Raw genomic sequence first — 15,871 nt, 5'->3', positions numbered from 1 at the left:
TGTGAAGGAATATAGAGCGTTCTTTATCAGTTTAGCAGGAGCCACATTTGTAGCTGGACTTGGAGCCAAAAGAATTTTGTTCAAGCCCTAAATCTACCAGCTGATACAGGGGGACCTTGAAAAAGTCTTGAAGTCATAGTTGTCTGATCTCGTAGAATGACTCCTGGTCCGCCTGTTTACCTAGTGGACTGAACAGAAGGTGATTTTAGCACCATCTGAGTATGTTGATGTTATTTTTGTTATTGCTCATTAGATTTGTAAGTAAATTTTGTTTACTTTTCCAAGTTCAGTAGCAAAACTGATCAAAGTCTTTCTGGTATTTTGAGTACGGATATAGTTTTTTCATAAGTATTAAGCCATAGAACTTAAGGAATGAAGTGAATGTGATCCAGGAATTGAAATTTTAAAAATTGTAAACTTTGCTTTTGTCTCTTTGGGAGCTTTGCTCCTAATAGAACACAAATTTATTGAGCACAGTCCCTGCCTGCCTCTGCCACACAAAAGAGCTCAAACCAGGAACCAGGCAGGGGCGCTGCCCTGACTGAGCTCAGGAGCCTTTCTGTGGAGGGATCCTTGTTCTCTCAGCTTTTTTTTTTGGGGGGGGGTGGGGGGTGGATGTCAGATCAAGAGAAGTATACATTCTGTGAACCTTGTAGCCCTTCTATCCAGCAAATGACTTGATGCCCAAATAAGGTTTCATACATAACCCCATTATAACAATGCCAAGGAGTTCTATTCAATTTAGAAATTACTAAATAGTTTGAAGGGGGCTTCCCTGATGGCTTAGATGGTAACAAATCTGCCTGCACTGTAGGAGACCCAGGTTCCATCCCTGGGTCGGGAAGACCCCCTGGAGAAGGGAATGGCTACCCACTCCAGTATTCTTGCCTGGAGAATTCCATGGACAGAGGAGCCTGGTGGGCTACAGTCCATGGGGTTGCGAAGAGTCAGAAAACTAAGTTGGCATCCCCCTTTGGCACACCAGCCCTTAGTGATAGAGGGCTCAGACTAACAGCTGGGGGATCCTCAGGCCAGGACCGGCCCCTGGGGATGCTGGTTTCCAGTTAACCCTGTGAACCCAAAGGGTACTGCTACTCCTGAAAGGAGGATGAGGAAGTGCCCACTCTGTGACCTGGTATATCACTGACCTCCTCTCCTTAAGTCTAGTGCTCATGTTTTCTTAGGGAAACCACTTACTCTTGGCTGTGCCCATCATGTTTTCATCTTAGGAAATTTGTGTCAGAGGAAACAGTGGAAACCTCATAAATAGAAGTCAGTCATTGCTGTCCTTTGCCTCACTGTTGTGATTATTCCTAAATAATAATTCTCTTGTATCTCTAAAGATTCTTTAATATATCAACTAATTACTGAATTTTTGAGTTAAGTATATCTGTTGAGGTTTCTGTTTATAGTAGATTTTCCATTGGTGGGGAAAATTTCATAAGAATTTTCTTTAAAACTTGCCACACGTTAATAATCTATTATTAGATTGCAAGTTTTTGTCTGTGACTTAAGTGTGATTGCTACCTGACCTACAAAAGAGATCAAAATGGTTTTTAATGTCTCTGGCTTGTCTTAATGAAACTGTTGTGATTAATCTGATAGACGTGAAAAATGCCATGTTAAAATTGCACTCAAGAAACTTGAACTTGACAGGCTTTTTTGGTGTCCTTATCTTACACAGGGCTTCCCTAGTAGCTCAGTTGGTGAAGAATCTGCCTGCAATGCAGGAGACCCAGGTTCGATCCCTGGGAAGGAAAGATCCCCTGGAGAAGGGAATGGCAACCTACTCCAGTACTCTTGCCTGGAAAATCCCATGGACCAGAGGACTTGGCGGACTACAGTCCATGGAATCACAAAGAGTCAGACACGACTGTGCGTATTATCTTACACAGGCACAGAACAATGTGTGCCTAAACACATTGGCCAAGAACAAGCCTTATCTTTTGAATTCCCTGACTCTGGTTATTTCCTCCTGACCCACATGCCCTTCGCAAAAGCAGTGCTCCAGAGGGTTGTAGTGATTCAGTGGTGCAGTGCCCTCTGGTGGGGATTTTAGGAACTGTATGCCCCAAGGAGTGATGATCAGCAAGAGGGGAGATTGTTTATAACAGTGTCTTCTGTTTCTCAGGCTGTTGCATATTTCTATAATTTTATCACATGTGAAAGTGAAAGTCCCTCAGTTGTGTCTGACTTTTTGCACCCCATGGACTATACAGTCCATGGAATTCTCCAGGCCAGAATACTGGAGTAGGTAGCCGTTCCCTTCTCTAGGGGATCTTCCCAACCCAGGGATTGAACCCAGGTCTCTTGCATTGCAGATGGATTGTTTACCAGCTGAGCCACAAGGGAAGCCCTTATTACACGGGAAAGTGAAGTCGCTCAGTCGTGTCCGACTCTTTGCAACCCCATGGACTGTAGCCTATGAGGCTTCTCAGTCCATGGGATTTTCCAGGCAAGAATGCTGGAGTGGATTGCCATTTCCTTCTCCAGGGGATCTTCCCAACCCAGGAAACGAACCCGGGTCTCCCGCATTGCGGGCGGAAGCTTTACCGTCTGAGCCCACCAGGGAAGCCCTATTACACGGGAAACCTTATTAAATAAGAAGTAAATGTTAAACAGGGCATTTGGTCTCTGATGAGCTTTAAGGCTCCCTTCATGTTCATAAACCATGGGTACTAAGGGCTTCCCTGGGGGTGGGCAGGTGAGTTAGGGCAGTGTTATTATCCTTAAGGAATTAATTGTTTTGGTTGCTGAAAATGACAACTTTTGATTGTCAACATAGCACCAGGCCAGTCGAAACTCGTTTGGATGATTTGGTTTTTTTTTTTTTTTTAGCATACTTTGAGCAAGAATGATCCAGATTGATATCTACTAATCACATTGCCCACATAATTGCCAGAAATCTACTTACTATTCAGTTAGATGTCAGCTGCGTATAATTTAAATTCTTTTTCCTTAGCAGTATGTTTTAGAATATAGTTCTAAAACTATAGTTCTCAGTTCTAAAGTTTTCCAAAGAGCTCAAAATTTACACAGCCTGAGAGAACCAGGTGCACAGCTGCCACAGGCACCCACCTGAAACTCATCCACTGGTCATATTTTCAAAAGCATCAGATAACTTGCACCTTTAAAATGTATTTTCCCCTTAAAGAAGGAGTATTTTTTTCTTTACATCTTCACCTCCTGAAATTGTCTTCAATTCAGGAGTAGGAGATTCTAAATTAACAGTGGCTGTCTCTTCCATGGTCCCCAAATCGACTGTACCTCAGGGGTAGGAAAAAATGGGTTCTGTGGACTCCTGTCTTGATTCTGGCACCTCACACGGGGTTGCCCCCGAAGCATGGGCTTCTGCTGGTGAGAAGAGTGCATGCTTCTTGTTTCTCAGTGATTTTTATGGACTCTGCAGCACACCCTTTGATGCTCGATTTTGGGAGTGTGCTGAGCTGATGGAGGTTTGGGACCGGGAGTGGTGGTGGTGACTTTTTTATATGGAAGAACATGGAATTCCATGGTAGGAAGAAAGTGAGTTTTGTGCTGTACTTGCTGGTAGTATTAACATTTCTCGGTAAGACACTTTTCCTCTATAGGCTGGTCTCAAGGTGAAGGGGATGATGTTCCTTGGAAGAATTTTGAGCCCCTTTTTAATTGTTCTTGTCTTGTTGCCATTGTTTTTGTAGCATCCTCCAGGACAAATAGCGAGGAAATACAGCTCCTGCTCGACTATTTTCCTAGATGATAGCACAGTCAGTCAACCAAACCTCAAGTATACAATTAAATGGTGGGTATACACATTTTTTCCTTAACTGAATGTCTTTTCTGTTCCTTAACCTGCTGGCTAACTGGTTGTGGGATCTGTGAGTGGTAGGATTGGGTAGGGGGAGGACATTGATACTCAGGGAGTCTTTTAAAAATGTGATTTGGGGAGTTAAAATGTAGAGATGTTCAAAATATTTATGTATATTACTATTTACAAAAAAGACCAAAATTTTCAATGACTTGAAATTGTAAGTTAAGCATAGTTTTGTTTTTGTGGATGCTTTCTACCTTCCCACTTCGTATGGACTCCATCCCAGCCTAACTCTGCTTGAATTTTACTGTCAGAATGTGATGGGTCCCACTTTGACTTGGGGCTGCAGTAGAGAGCAGGCCTGGCACCTTGGAAGGGTGCTTGTCTGGAGCAAGGACAGCAGGCTTCTGACCTTGGCTCCCTCCCCAGCGGGGAGGGTGGGAGTGAAGACCCTTCACTTTGGGCTTCTGCTGTAAAGTGGGGTTTAAGGGAGGAAGGGGAGTCTTTGGATTAAAATCTTGACCTTTGGGCTTCAGCTCCCTTATTTTAAAGTGGGAAATGGGAGGGTTGGAGCACTGGTTTTCCCTGAAGTGTGCCCCCCAGCATTGTAGTAGGAAGCCTTGACTGAGGTTATAGAGACCCACTTGCTCGGGATCTAGTCTAGGCTTCACTGTGAAAAACCTGGGATATTTTGCCTCTGTACTCATTTAAGGAGAATCCATGTTTAACAGCTCTCTGTGCCATTGTGTGCAGTGAGTGTTTGCTTTCTAAATAAGATGCTTTCTGTTCCATTGGGCCAGGCCTTCAGGTCTAGAAACCCTTTCCTGCACATGCCCATATGTGACAGTGAGTTAGGCCTGCTGGGCAGTGGAGACTGGGATAGTCTTCTGTGGACAGTGTCCCCTCCAGGGGGAAGGTGGGAGGTGGGCCCACCTGGAGAGTTGGGTGAGTTGCATGTCTCTAAGACCTAAATGGGAATGTAGCTTCTTCCTTTGTTCCATTGGTGATGGAGGGTGTGGTGGTGACCAGTGGGCATCACCCCATGGTGGACACTCACAGCTAGGGGACCATGTGTGCCCTCACCCCTGTTAGGCCCTTGGTCAAGCCACTCTGCCCTGGGAGCTTCATGCCAGGAACGAGAGGTGCTGGGGGTTGGGAGCCTGGAGACCTGGTAGCTAGCACCCACTCCAGCCCTGGAGCTCAGCCTCCCTGGGGTCTGAGACCCGTTTTCGGGGCCAGTCGGTTTCCTGGGCCTCCGACTCTGTTGCTCAGAACTTCCTCCAGGGATGACTTCACACTGCCCCTGATTGTGACACAGACAGTCGGGGGCCCAGCAGGATATCTGGGTGACAGTTGGATACTTCAGTATTGAGTCTGAGAGGTGCCAGCTCCAAAGTCGTGTGTGTGGTTTGTGCATCAGCAGTTTTAGCCATACTGCACCTGCAAGGCCCCCGCAGGGGCTTAAGGGCTCCATGAGATGTGTCTGGCCCCACACATCCAGGATCTGGATTGTCAGCCCCTCCAGGAGGGTTTCATGGGTAGCCAAAGCTGAGGACCCCAGACATCTGTGGACCTCTGCCTTGCAATTCTCTCGAAGGTGTCACCTATGGTTAATACCAAGACAAAGAAAAGGGTCTCCCACGCAAAGGGTGGAACGTCCAACCTGACACCCTCAGTCTCATCAGGTCGTGACTTGTATCTGCAAAAAAAATGAAAACTTAACCTGTTTTAAGAACTACCACAGATGCTGGACTCTTCTAGAAAACATCACATCGACTTGGTCTCTCGTTGTAAACACTGACAACTGGTCTATGGTATCCGTTTGTCTCATCACTGTGATGTTGTGATGTTGACTACATGCCTAAAGTGGTCACCAGAGAGCACTAGGTGCAGTTCCCTGTGCTCTACACTCTAACACCCTCTTACTGAGGTGCTCATAGTTCCCTGTTGGTGGGTTTTCTTCTTGTTGAAACAAGCAATGAAACTACTCAAGGACTCTGATGAAGAAGGACATGAAGAGGTCAAGCCCTGAGCCTTTAGAGTGGGAGCACTGACTCTAAGACCCTCGACTACCAGAGAACTAACCCTAGGGAGTATCAAATAGTGAGAACTCACACAAAGGAAACCACTTGAATACAGGATCCAGCATCATGCAACCACCAGTAGCACCCTTTGCAGGACGCCCCATCTAAACAACAAACAAAACAAAAATACAAACTCAGTGATCAGCAGACAGGATTATCACCTCACTCAGCCTTGCCCATCAAGGCTGAGTGAAAAACAAACAAAAAACTCATCACAAATCTCAACCTATACAAAGCTTACACAAACCATTGGACCAGCCTTAGGAGGGCAGAAACCAAAAGGAAGAAAGAATTCAACCTTGAAGCCAGGGAAAATGAGACCTCAAACACAATAAGTTTAAAAAAAAAATAATGAAAAGGCACAGAAATACTATACAAATGAAAGACCAAATTAGAAACACAGAAGTCCAAATAAATGAAGAGGAAATAGGCAAACTACCCGAAAAAGAATTCAGAATAATGATAGTAAAGATGATCAAAAACCTTGAAATCAAACTGGGCAAAATGCAAGAATCAATTAACAAAGACCTAGAAGAATTAAAGAATAAACACACAGAGACAACACAATTACTGAAATTAAAAATACTCTGGAAGGAATCTGAAGCAGAACAAATCAGTAAGCTGGAAGATAAAATGGTGGAAATAACTTCTGGAGAGCAAATAAAGTAAAAAGAATGAAAAGAACTTAGGATAGTCTCAGAGACCTCTGAGACAATAGCAAACGCACAAACATTCGAATTATAGGGGTCCCAGAAGAAGAAGAGAAAAAGGAAGGCTATGAGAAAAATTTTGAAGAGATTATAGTTGAAATTTCCCCAACATGGAAAAGGAAATTGTCACATCAAGTCCAAGAGGCACAGAGAGTCCCATACAGGATAAACCCAAGGAGAAACATGCTAAGACACATACTAATCAAACTAACAAAGACTTAACAATATTAAAAGCAGCAAGGGAAAAGCAACAAGTAACATACAAGGGAAACACCATACGTTTAACAGCTGATCTTTCAGCAGAAACTCTGCAGGCCAGAAGGGAATGGCAGGATATATTTAAAGTACTGAAAGGGAAAAATCTACAACCAAGATTACTGTACCCGGCAAGGATCTCATTCAAAATTGATGGAGAAATAAAAAGCTTTTTAGACAAGCAAAAGTTAAGAGAACTCATACCATGAAACCAGCTTTACAACAAATGTTAAAGGGACTTATATAGTCAAGAAATGCAAGAGAAGGAACAAGATCTTCAAAATCAACCCCAAACAATTAAGAAAATGGCAATAGGAACATATATATCAATTATTACTTTAAATGTAAATGGATTAAATGCTCCAACCAAAAGACAGACTGGCTGAATGTATACAAAAACAAGACCCATATATATGCTGTCTACAAGAAACCCACTTCAGACCTCAGGACACATATAGACTGAAAGTGAGAGGATGGCAAAATATATTCCATGCAAATGGGAAGGAAAAGAAAGCTGGAGTAGCAATCCTCATATCAGACAAAATAGACCTGAAAATAAAGAATATCAGAAGAGATAAGGAAGGACACTACATAATGATCAGGGGATCAATCTAAGAGGACGACATAACAATTGTAAATATCTATGCACCCAACATAGGAGCACCTCAATACATAAGACAAACACTGCTGCTGCTGTCACTTCAGTCGTGTCTGACTCTGTGCGACCCCATAAACGGCAGCCCACCAGGCTCCCCTGTCCCTGGGACTCTCCAGACAAGAACACTGGAGTGGGTTGCTACTTCCTTCTCCAATGCAGGAAAGTGAAAAGTGAAAGTGAAGTTGCTCAGTCGTGTCCAACTCTTAGAGACCCCATGAACTACAGCCTACCAAGCTCCTCCATCCATGGGATTTTCCAGGCAGGAATACTGGAGTGGGGTGCCATTGCCGTCTCCGAAGACAAACGCTAACAGACATAAAAGGAGAAATTGACAGTAACACAATAATAGTAGGAGACCCCACTCATACCATTGGACAGATCATCAAAACAGAAAACTAATAAGGAAACACAAGTCTTAAATGATACATTAGATGAGATGGGTCTCATTGATATCTTCAGGACATTAAATGCAGAAGAATACACCTTCTCAAGTGCACATGGAACATTCTCCAGGATAGACCACATCTTGGGTCACAAATCAAACCTCAGTAAATTTAAGAAAATTGAAATTGTATCAAGCATCTTCTCTGAGCACAACGCTATGAGACTAGATATCAATTATAAGAAAAAAAACTGTAAGAAACACAAACACATGGAGATTAAACACTATGTTTCTAAATAACCAACAGGTGACTGAAGAAATCAAAAGGAAAATCAAAAAATTTCTAGAAACAACAATGAAAACATGACAACTCAAAACCTATGGCGTGCAGCAAAAGCAGTTCTAAGAGGGAAGTTTATAGCAATACAGTCCTACATCAAGAAACAAGAGAAACATCGAATAGACAACCTAACTTTACACCTAAAACAACTGGAAAAAGAAGAACAAAACCCCCCCAAAATTAGTAGAAGGAGAGCAATCATAAAGATCCGAGCAGAGATAAATGAAAAAAAAATGAAAGAATAGTAAAGATTAATAAAACTAAAATCTGGTTCTTTTAAGAAGATAAACTTGACAAACCTTCAGCCAGACTCATCAAGAAAAGAGGAGAATCAAATCAAAATTAGAAATGAAAAAAGAGATTACAACAGACAATGCAAAAATACAAAGGATTATAAGATAAGAGACTATTGTGAACAACTATATGGCAATAAAATGGATAGCCTGGAAGAAATGGACAGATTCTTAGAAAAGTTTAATCTTCCAGGAAGAAATAGAAATTATGAACAACCCAATTATAAGCACTGAAATGGAAGCTGTGATCAAAAGTCTTCCCAAAAACAAAAGCCTAGGACCAGATGGCTTCACAGGAGAATTCTTTCAAATATTTAGAGAAGAGCTAATGCCTATCCTTCTAAAATTCTTTCAAAAAATTGCAGAGGAAGGAATACTTCCAAACTTATTCTACAAGGCCACCATCACCCTGATAACCAAAACGAGATAAAGACAACACAGAAAACCTTATTGCCAAATTCAGACTTAAATTGAAGAAAGTAAGGAAAACCACTAGACCATTCAGGTATGACCTAAATCAAATCCCTTACGATTATACAGTGGAAGTGACAAATAGATTAAAGGGATTAGATCTGATAGAGTGCCTGATGAACTATGGACGGAGGTTCTTGATATTGTACAGGAGGCATTGATCAATACCACCCCCAAGAAAAAGAAATGCAAACAAGCAAAATGGTTGTCTGAGGAGGCCTTACAAATAGATGTGAAAAGAAGAGAAGCGAAAAGCAGAGGAGGAAAGTAAAGATATACCCACTTGAATGCAGAGTTCCAAGGAATAGCAAGGAGAGATAAGAAAGCTTTCCTCAGTGATCAATGCAAGGAAATAGAGAAAAACAATAGAACGGGAAAGACTAGAGATCTCTTCAAGAATATTAGAGATACCAAGGGAACAGTTCATGCAAAGGACAAAAGGACAAAATGGTATGGACCTAACAGAAGCAGAAGATACTAAGAAGAGGTGGCGAGAATACACAGAAGAACTATACGAAAAAGATCTTCAAGACCCAGATTATCATGATGGTGTGATCACTCACTCACCTAGAGCCAGACATCCTGGAATGTGAAGTCAAGTGGGCCTTAGGAAGCATCACTATGACCAAAGCTAGTGGAGGTGATGGAATTCCAGTTAAGCTACTTCAAATCCTAAAAGATGATGCTGTAAAGTGCTGCACTCAATATGCCAGCAAACTTGGAAAACTCAGCAGTGGCCACAGGACTGGAAAAGGTCAGTTTTCATTCTAATCCCAAAGAAAGGCAATGCCAAAGAATGCTCAAACTGCTGCACAATTGCACTCATCTCACATGCTAGTAAAGTCATGCTCAAAATTCTCCAAGCCAGGCTTCAGCAATACGTGAACTGTGAACTTCCAGATATTCAAGCTGGTTTTAGAAAAGGCAGAAGAACCAGAGATCAAATTGCCAACATCTGTTGGATCACTGAAAAAGTGAGAGAGTTCCAGAAAAACATCTATTTCTGCTTTATTGACTGTGCCAAAGCCTTTGACTGTGTGGATCACAACAAACTGTTGAAAATTCTGAAAGAGATGGGAATACCAGACCACCTGACCTGCCTCTGCATACAGAGAAATCTGTATGCAGGTCAGGAAGCAACAGTTAGAACTGGACATGGAACAACAGACTGGTTCCAAATAGGAAAAGGAGTACATGAAGGCTGTATATTGTCACCCTGCTTATTTAACTTATATGCAGAGCAAATCATGAGACACGCTGGGCTGGAAGAAGCACAAGCTGGAATCAAGATTGCCCGGAGAAATATCAATAACCTCAGATATGCAGATGACACCATCCTTACCACAGAAAACGAAGAACTAAAGAGCCTCTTGATGAAGTCAAAGAGGAGTGAAAAAGTTGGCTTAAAGCTCAACATTCAGAAAACTAAGATCATGGCATCCGGTCCCATCACTTCATGGCAAATAGTTGGGGAAACAATGAAACAGTGGCAGAGTTTATTTTTTGGGGCTCCAGAATCACTGCAGATGGTGATTGCAGCCATGAAATTAAAAGATGCTTACTCCTTGGAAGGAAAGTTATGACCAACCTAGACAGCATATTAAAAAGCTGAGACATTACTTTGCCAACAAAGGTCCATCCAGTCCTTTCATGCATTGGAGAAGGAAATGGCAGCCCACTCCAGTGTTCTTGCCTGGAGAATCCCAGGGACGGGGGAGCCTGGTGGGCTGCCGTCTGTGGGGTCACACAGAGTCGGACACGACTGAAGTGACTTTGCAGCAGCAGCAGCAGTCAAGGCTATGGTTTTTCCTGTCATCACATATGGATGTGAGAGTTAGACTGTGAAGAAAGCTGAGCGCTGATGAATTGATGCTTTTGAACTGTTGTGTTGGAGAAGACTCTTAAGGGTCCCTTGGACTGCAAGGAGATCCAACCAGTCCATCCTAAAGGAAATCAATCAGTCCTGAATATTCATTGGAAGGACTGATGTTGAAGCTGAAGCTCCGATACTTTGGCCATCTGATGCAAAGAACCAACTCATTTGAAAAGACCCTGATGGTGGGAAGGATTGAAGGCAGGAGGAGAAGGGGACGACAGAGGATGAGATGGTTGGATGGCATCACCGATTCAATGGACATGAGTTTGAGTAAACTCCAGGAGTTGGTGATGGACAGGGAGGCCTGGCATGCTGCAGTCCATGGGGTCACAAGGAGTCAGACACAACTGAGCAACTGAACTGAAGGAGACAAAAGAACTGTACACAAAAAATTATAAGACACTAATGAAATAAATCAAAGATGACATTAAACAGATGGCGAGATATTCCATGTTCCTGGGTAGGAAGAATCAATACTGTGAAAATGACTATACTACCAAACGCAGTCTACAGATTCACTCTGACCCCTATCAAATTACCAATGACATTTTTCACACAACTAGAACAAAAGATTTCACAATTCATATGGAAACACAAAAGACCCCAAATAGCCAAAGTAGTCTTGAGAAAGAAGAATGGAGCTGGAGGACTCAACCTTCCTGACTTCAGATTATACTACAAAGCTTCAGTCATCAAGACAGTATGGTACTGGCACAAAAACAGAAATATACACCAGTGGAACAAGATAGAAAGCCCAGAAATAAACCCATGCACCTATGGGTACTTTATTTTTCACTAAGGAGGCGAGAATATACAATGGGGCAAAGACAGCCTCTTCAGTAAATGGTGCTGGGAAAACTGGAGAACTACGTGTAAAAGAATGAAATTAAAACACTTCCTAACACCATACACAAAGATAAACTCAAAATGTATTAAAGACCTAAATACAAGACCAGAACTATAAAAACCCTTAGATGAAAACATAGGCAGAACACTAGATGACATAAATCAAAGCAAGATCCTATGTGACCCACCTCCTAGAGTAATAGAAATAAAAGCAAAAGTAAACAAGTGGGACCTGACTAAACTTAAAAGCTTTTGCACAGCAAAGGAAACACTAAGCAAGCTGAAAAGACAACCCTCAGAATGTTGTCTGAAGAAAATAATAGCAAATGAAACAACTGACAAAAGATTGCTTTATGAAATATATAAGCAGCTCATATAACTCAATACCAGAAAAACAAACAACCCAATCAAAAAGTGGGAAAAAGACCTAAACAGACATTTCTCCAAAGAAGACATATAGATGGCTAACAAACATGAAAAGATGCTCAACATCACTCTTTATTAGAGAAATGCAAATCAAAACTACAATGAGATATCACCTCACACCGGTCAGAATGGCCATCATTAAAAAGTCTACAAACAGTAAATGCTGGAGAAGGGTGTGGAGAAAAGGTAACCTCTTGCACTGTTGGTGGGAATGTAAATTGATTCAGCCACTATGGAAGACGGTATGGAGATTCCTTAAAAAACTAGAAATAAAACGACCATATGACCCCGGCATATACCCTGAGGAAACCAAAATTTAAAGACACATGTATCCCATTATTCATTGCAACACTATTTACAATAGCTAGAACATGGGAGCAACCTAGATGTCCATTGACAGATGAATAGATAAAGAAGATGTGGTACAGATACACAACGAAACATTACTCAGCTATAAGAAGGAACGCCTTTGAGTCAGTTCCAATGAGGTAGATGAACCTAGAATCTATTAAAGAGTGAAGTAAGTCAGAGAAAGATAAATATCATATTTTAACGCATATATATGGAATCTAGAAAAATGGTACTGAAGAATTTACTTACAGAGCAGCAGTGGAGAAACCAACATAGAGAACAGACTTATGGACTTGGGGAGAGGGGAGGAGAGAATGTATGTATGGAAAGAATAACATGGAAACTTACATTACCATATGTAAAATAGATAGCCAATGGGAATTGCTGTATGGCTCAGGAAACTCAAACAGGGGCTCTGTATCATCCTAGAGGGGTGGGATGGGGAGGGAGATGGGAGGGAGGTTCAAAAGGGAGGGGATATATGTATACCTATGGCTGATTCATGTTGAGGTTTGACAGAAAACAGGAAAATTCTGTAAAGCAATTATCCTTCAATAAAAAATAAATAAATGTTAAAAAAAAAAAAAAAGAGGAAGAGAAGCTGGAAAGCTAGGGCAGTGGTGAGGGTTGAGTTTCCAGAGGAAGAGTCCAGTGTGGACGCTGTGGCTTCCCTGGGCACCACCCAGATCTGAGATGCCTTCAGGCAATAGCTTATTTGTTTAAAACGTGCCCTGTTTTTACAAATGTCCATTTTGGATCTGAGAGCTTGGCAGGGTGGACCCTAACTGTAGACATACCATCAGAATCCTTCCCTGTAAATCTTGTATGTCACACGTGACTTGGTGATGGTCATTTTGAGGTGTTAGCAGGCCTGGGAGACTTCAGCCAGGGCCTTTGCCTGCACAAGGGGAATGCATGTCATGAAGGGCAGGGTGTGCGACGTCTGAATGCTCTCCTGTTCTGAAATTTTGCCACCTGCCAAGGCCCCTGTGGTCTCCTCCCCCAAGATGTCAAAATTGATACAAACTCACTAATCAGTCATTCAGCTTCCTGTGGGCAGAGCGGGGCAGGGGCATTTGTGGGCTGAACTCATCTTCTGTTAACCACGTTTGACCTTTGAGAAAAGCTCTGGGTTCTTACAAGTGCTTTGTAAGCTAATTTTAGAAGAAAACCCTCTGGGAAGTTCCCTGGTGGCCTAGTGGTCAGGATTCTGGGCTTTTCATGGCTGTGGCCTGGGTTCAATACCTAGTCGGTGCAGCCAGAAAAAAGAATAAAATTACAAAAAGACCCAATTGGAAATCCAGGAACTGAAAGGTACTGTGAAATAAAATTCGTATTAAAAAAAAAAAGAAAACTCTTTTGTAAATTGGGGATTGCCCAAAGAGCAAACATATTTGCACATTCTGGTTAGGGAATGGGTGGAGGGTTGAAAGGTCAAAGAAGCAGATGTGTGACAGGTTTGCACACAATTCTGTGTTCCTTTTTTTTCACAGGCATGATATCTTCCCTGAGAACTTGATTTTTCCCCTGAATGCTGATAGCTGTGGTATGAATTCAGAGTTTGCCATCCACCCTGGTGCCCCTGTAACCACCCCAGGCCCCCAGTTGTGTACAAGCATGGGGCTGGTGCTCAGAGGATGGGTGCAGGTGGTGAGGAGCTGTTTGCAGCTGCCCACACCATCCATCAGAGAAGGCAGTGGCACCCTACTCCAGTACTTTTGCCTGGAAAATGCCATGGATGGAGGAGCCTGGTGGGCTACACAGTCCATGGGGTCGCACACAGTCGGACACGACTGAGTGACTTCACTTTCACTTTTCACTTTCACGCACTGGAGAAGGAAATGGCAACCCACTCCAGTGTTCTTGCCTGGAGAATCCCAGGGACGGGGGAGCCTGGTGGGCTGCCGTCTATGGGGTTGCATGGAGTCCGACACGACTGAAGCGACTTAGCAGCAGCAGCAGCAGCAGCAGCAGCACCATCCATGGCCCCTGGCCTCAGGATCAGAGCAGCTTCGTACACCTTCCAGAACCCGGCACCTCTGACCTAGCTCTAGGTCAGAAGTGAGGCAAGGGTGGTGCTAGCTGTCAGAAATGGGGTTTGTTTTCCTGGGCAAGAAAATAGCTTCTTTTCCTTCCAGGCTCCCCTTTCCTCCTGGTTCTGCAACTAGGGCAGTTGCTCTAGCCCTCTGGTTGGCCTGTCCTTGGAGACCTCGCCAGTTCTGAGGATGTGGCAGACTGGCCAGGCCTCCCAAGCTGGCCATTGGGAGTGAAGCCTGGGGTTGATTCCATTTCCAGCTGGCCAGGCTTTGCCCCCAAGAGTTGCTTGCTGCTTTCACCGTGACCTGCTGAACTGGCCAGTAGAGCTAGACCACACGTGCATCCTCAGCTTGGTTTTCCCACTTTCGGGGTTTGACCTTGAGTGGACATTGGCCTTCCGAGCATCCCTGTGTTTCACGGGGGTGTGAGTCATGATAACGTCCAACCTGGCTTTGGGTTCTAGAGATACGGGAGATAGTAGTAACCTGGGGCCCTGAGACTTTCCCTCCACAGAGGCTGGAAGACCTCCAGAGATGGAATCATTCATTGGGCAACAACAGCAGTAATAATAGTAACTTTCATTTGAGAACTTTATATTTGAGATCATGCTTTTATTTACTTCGTTTGATTGTAATAACCACTCTGCAATGCAGGTTGAATTGTCTGAATGTGAAGTGAAGGCTCTGAGGGGTGGATGAACTCTTAACTGATGAAGGAGCCAGGTTTTGAGCCCAGCTGGTCTGACTTCAGTCCAGTGATGTTTTTCCTATGACATGTTTCCTCACAGGGAGCACAGGGACCATATTTTTTCCTAAAGCAGTTAAAGTAATCACTTTACCAAACCCAATCATATGAAACATTCAATTTAATCATCACAGCGTGACTTTTAAATGAATAAAACAGTATCTCTTCCTTTTTTCCAGAGGCCAGCATTATAGAATGAAAGTGCACAAAACCATTATATAAGTCAGAAATCCTGATATCTGATATCTTTACATGAATTTTCTCATTTATAAAATAGAAACAGTAACATTTATTATTTCCCATGGCAGGGCTTTTTAGGTACATGTGAAGGTACTTGGAAAACTGTACCATTATTTTTTAAACTTTTGAAGTCCCTTCACCCCAATTACAATTCCTTCATCAACTTAGATGCTTTTTAGGATTTTAGGAGAACTAATATATTACACTTGCTCAGGAATACTTTTCACACTTATCTAAAATCTCTTGAATTCATAGATCTGGAAAGAGAGATTTGGGAGAACGTGCTCTCTTTCGGCAGAGTGAAATGAGCTGTTGTCAGGTTGTGGGTGAATGTCTGGGCCTTTTGGAGTCCAGTGTGCACGCCCGGG

The 15,871-nt window shown here is 42.8% G+C and overlaps 1 protein-coding gene across 4 annotated transcripts in view; it reads left to right on the top strand.

The window, feature by feature from the left end:
* CCNY (cyclin Y) overlaps window positions 1–15,871 on the top strand; it is a 121,750-nt gene that overhangs the window by 90,833 nt on the left and 15,046 nt on the right. For all 4 annotated transcript variants that reach the window (XM_070802031.1, XM_019972976.2, XM_070802030.1 and 1 more), the window contains one exon: window positions 3,681–3,781. In XM_070802031.1, the coding sequence (XP_070658132.1) occupies window positions 3,681–3,781 (101 nt within the window). The remainder of the gene's footprint in view (window positions 1–3,680; window positions 3,782–15,871) is intronic.

This window comes from Bos indicus, chromosome 13, assembly GCF_029378745.1.
Source record: "Bos indicus isolate NIAB-ARS_2022 breed Sahiwal x Tharparkar chromosome 13, NIAB-ARS_B.indTharparkar_mat_pri_1.0, whole genome shotgun sequence".
Classification (NCBI taxonomy): Eukaryota; Metazoa; Chordata; class Mammalia; order Artiodactyla; family Bovidae; genus Bos; species Bos indicus.
Note: the sequence above shows the minus strand (reverse complement) of the source record. Positions and strands in the feature narration are given on the sequence as shown.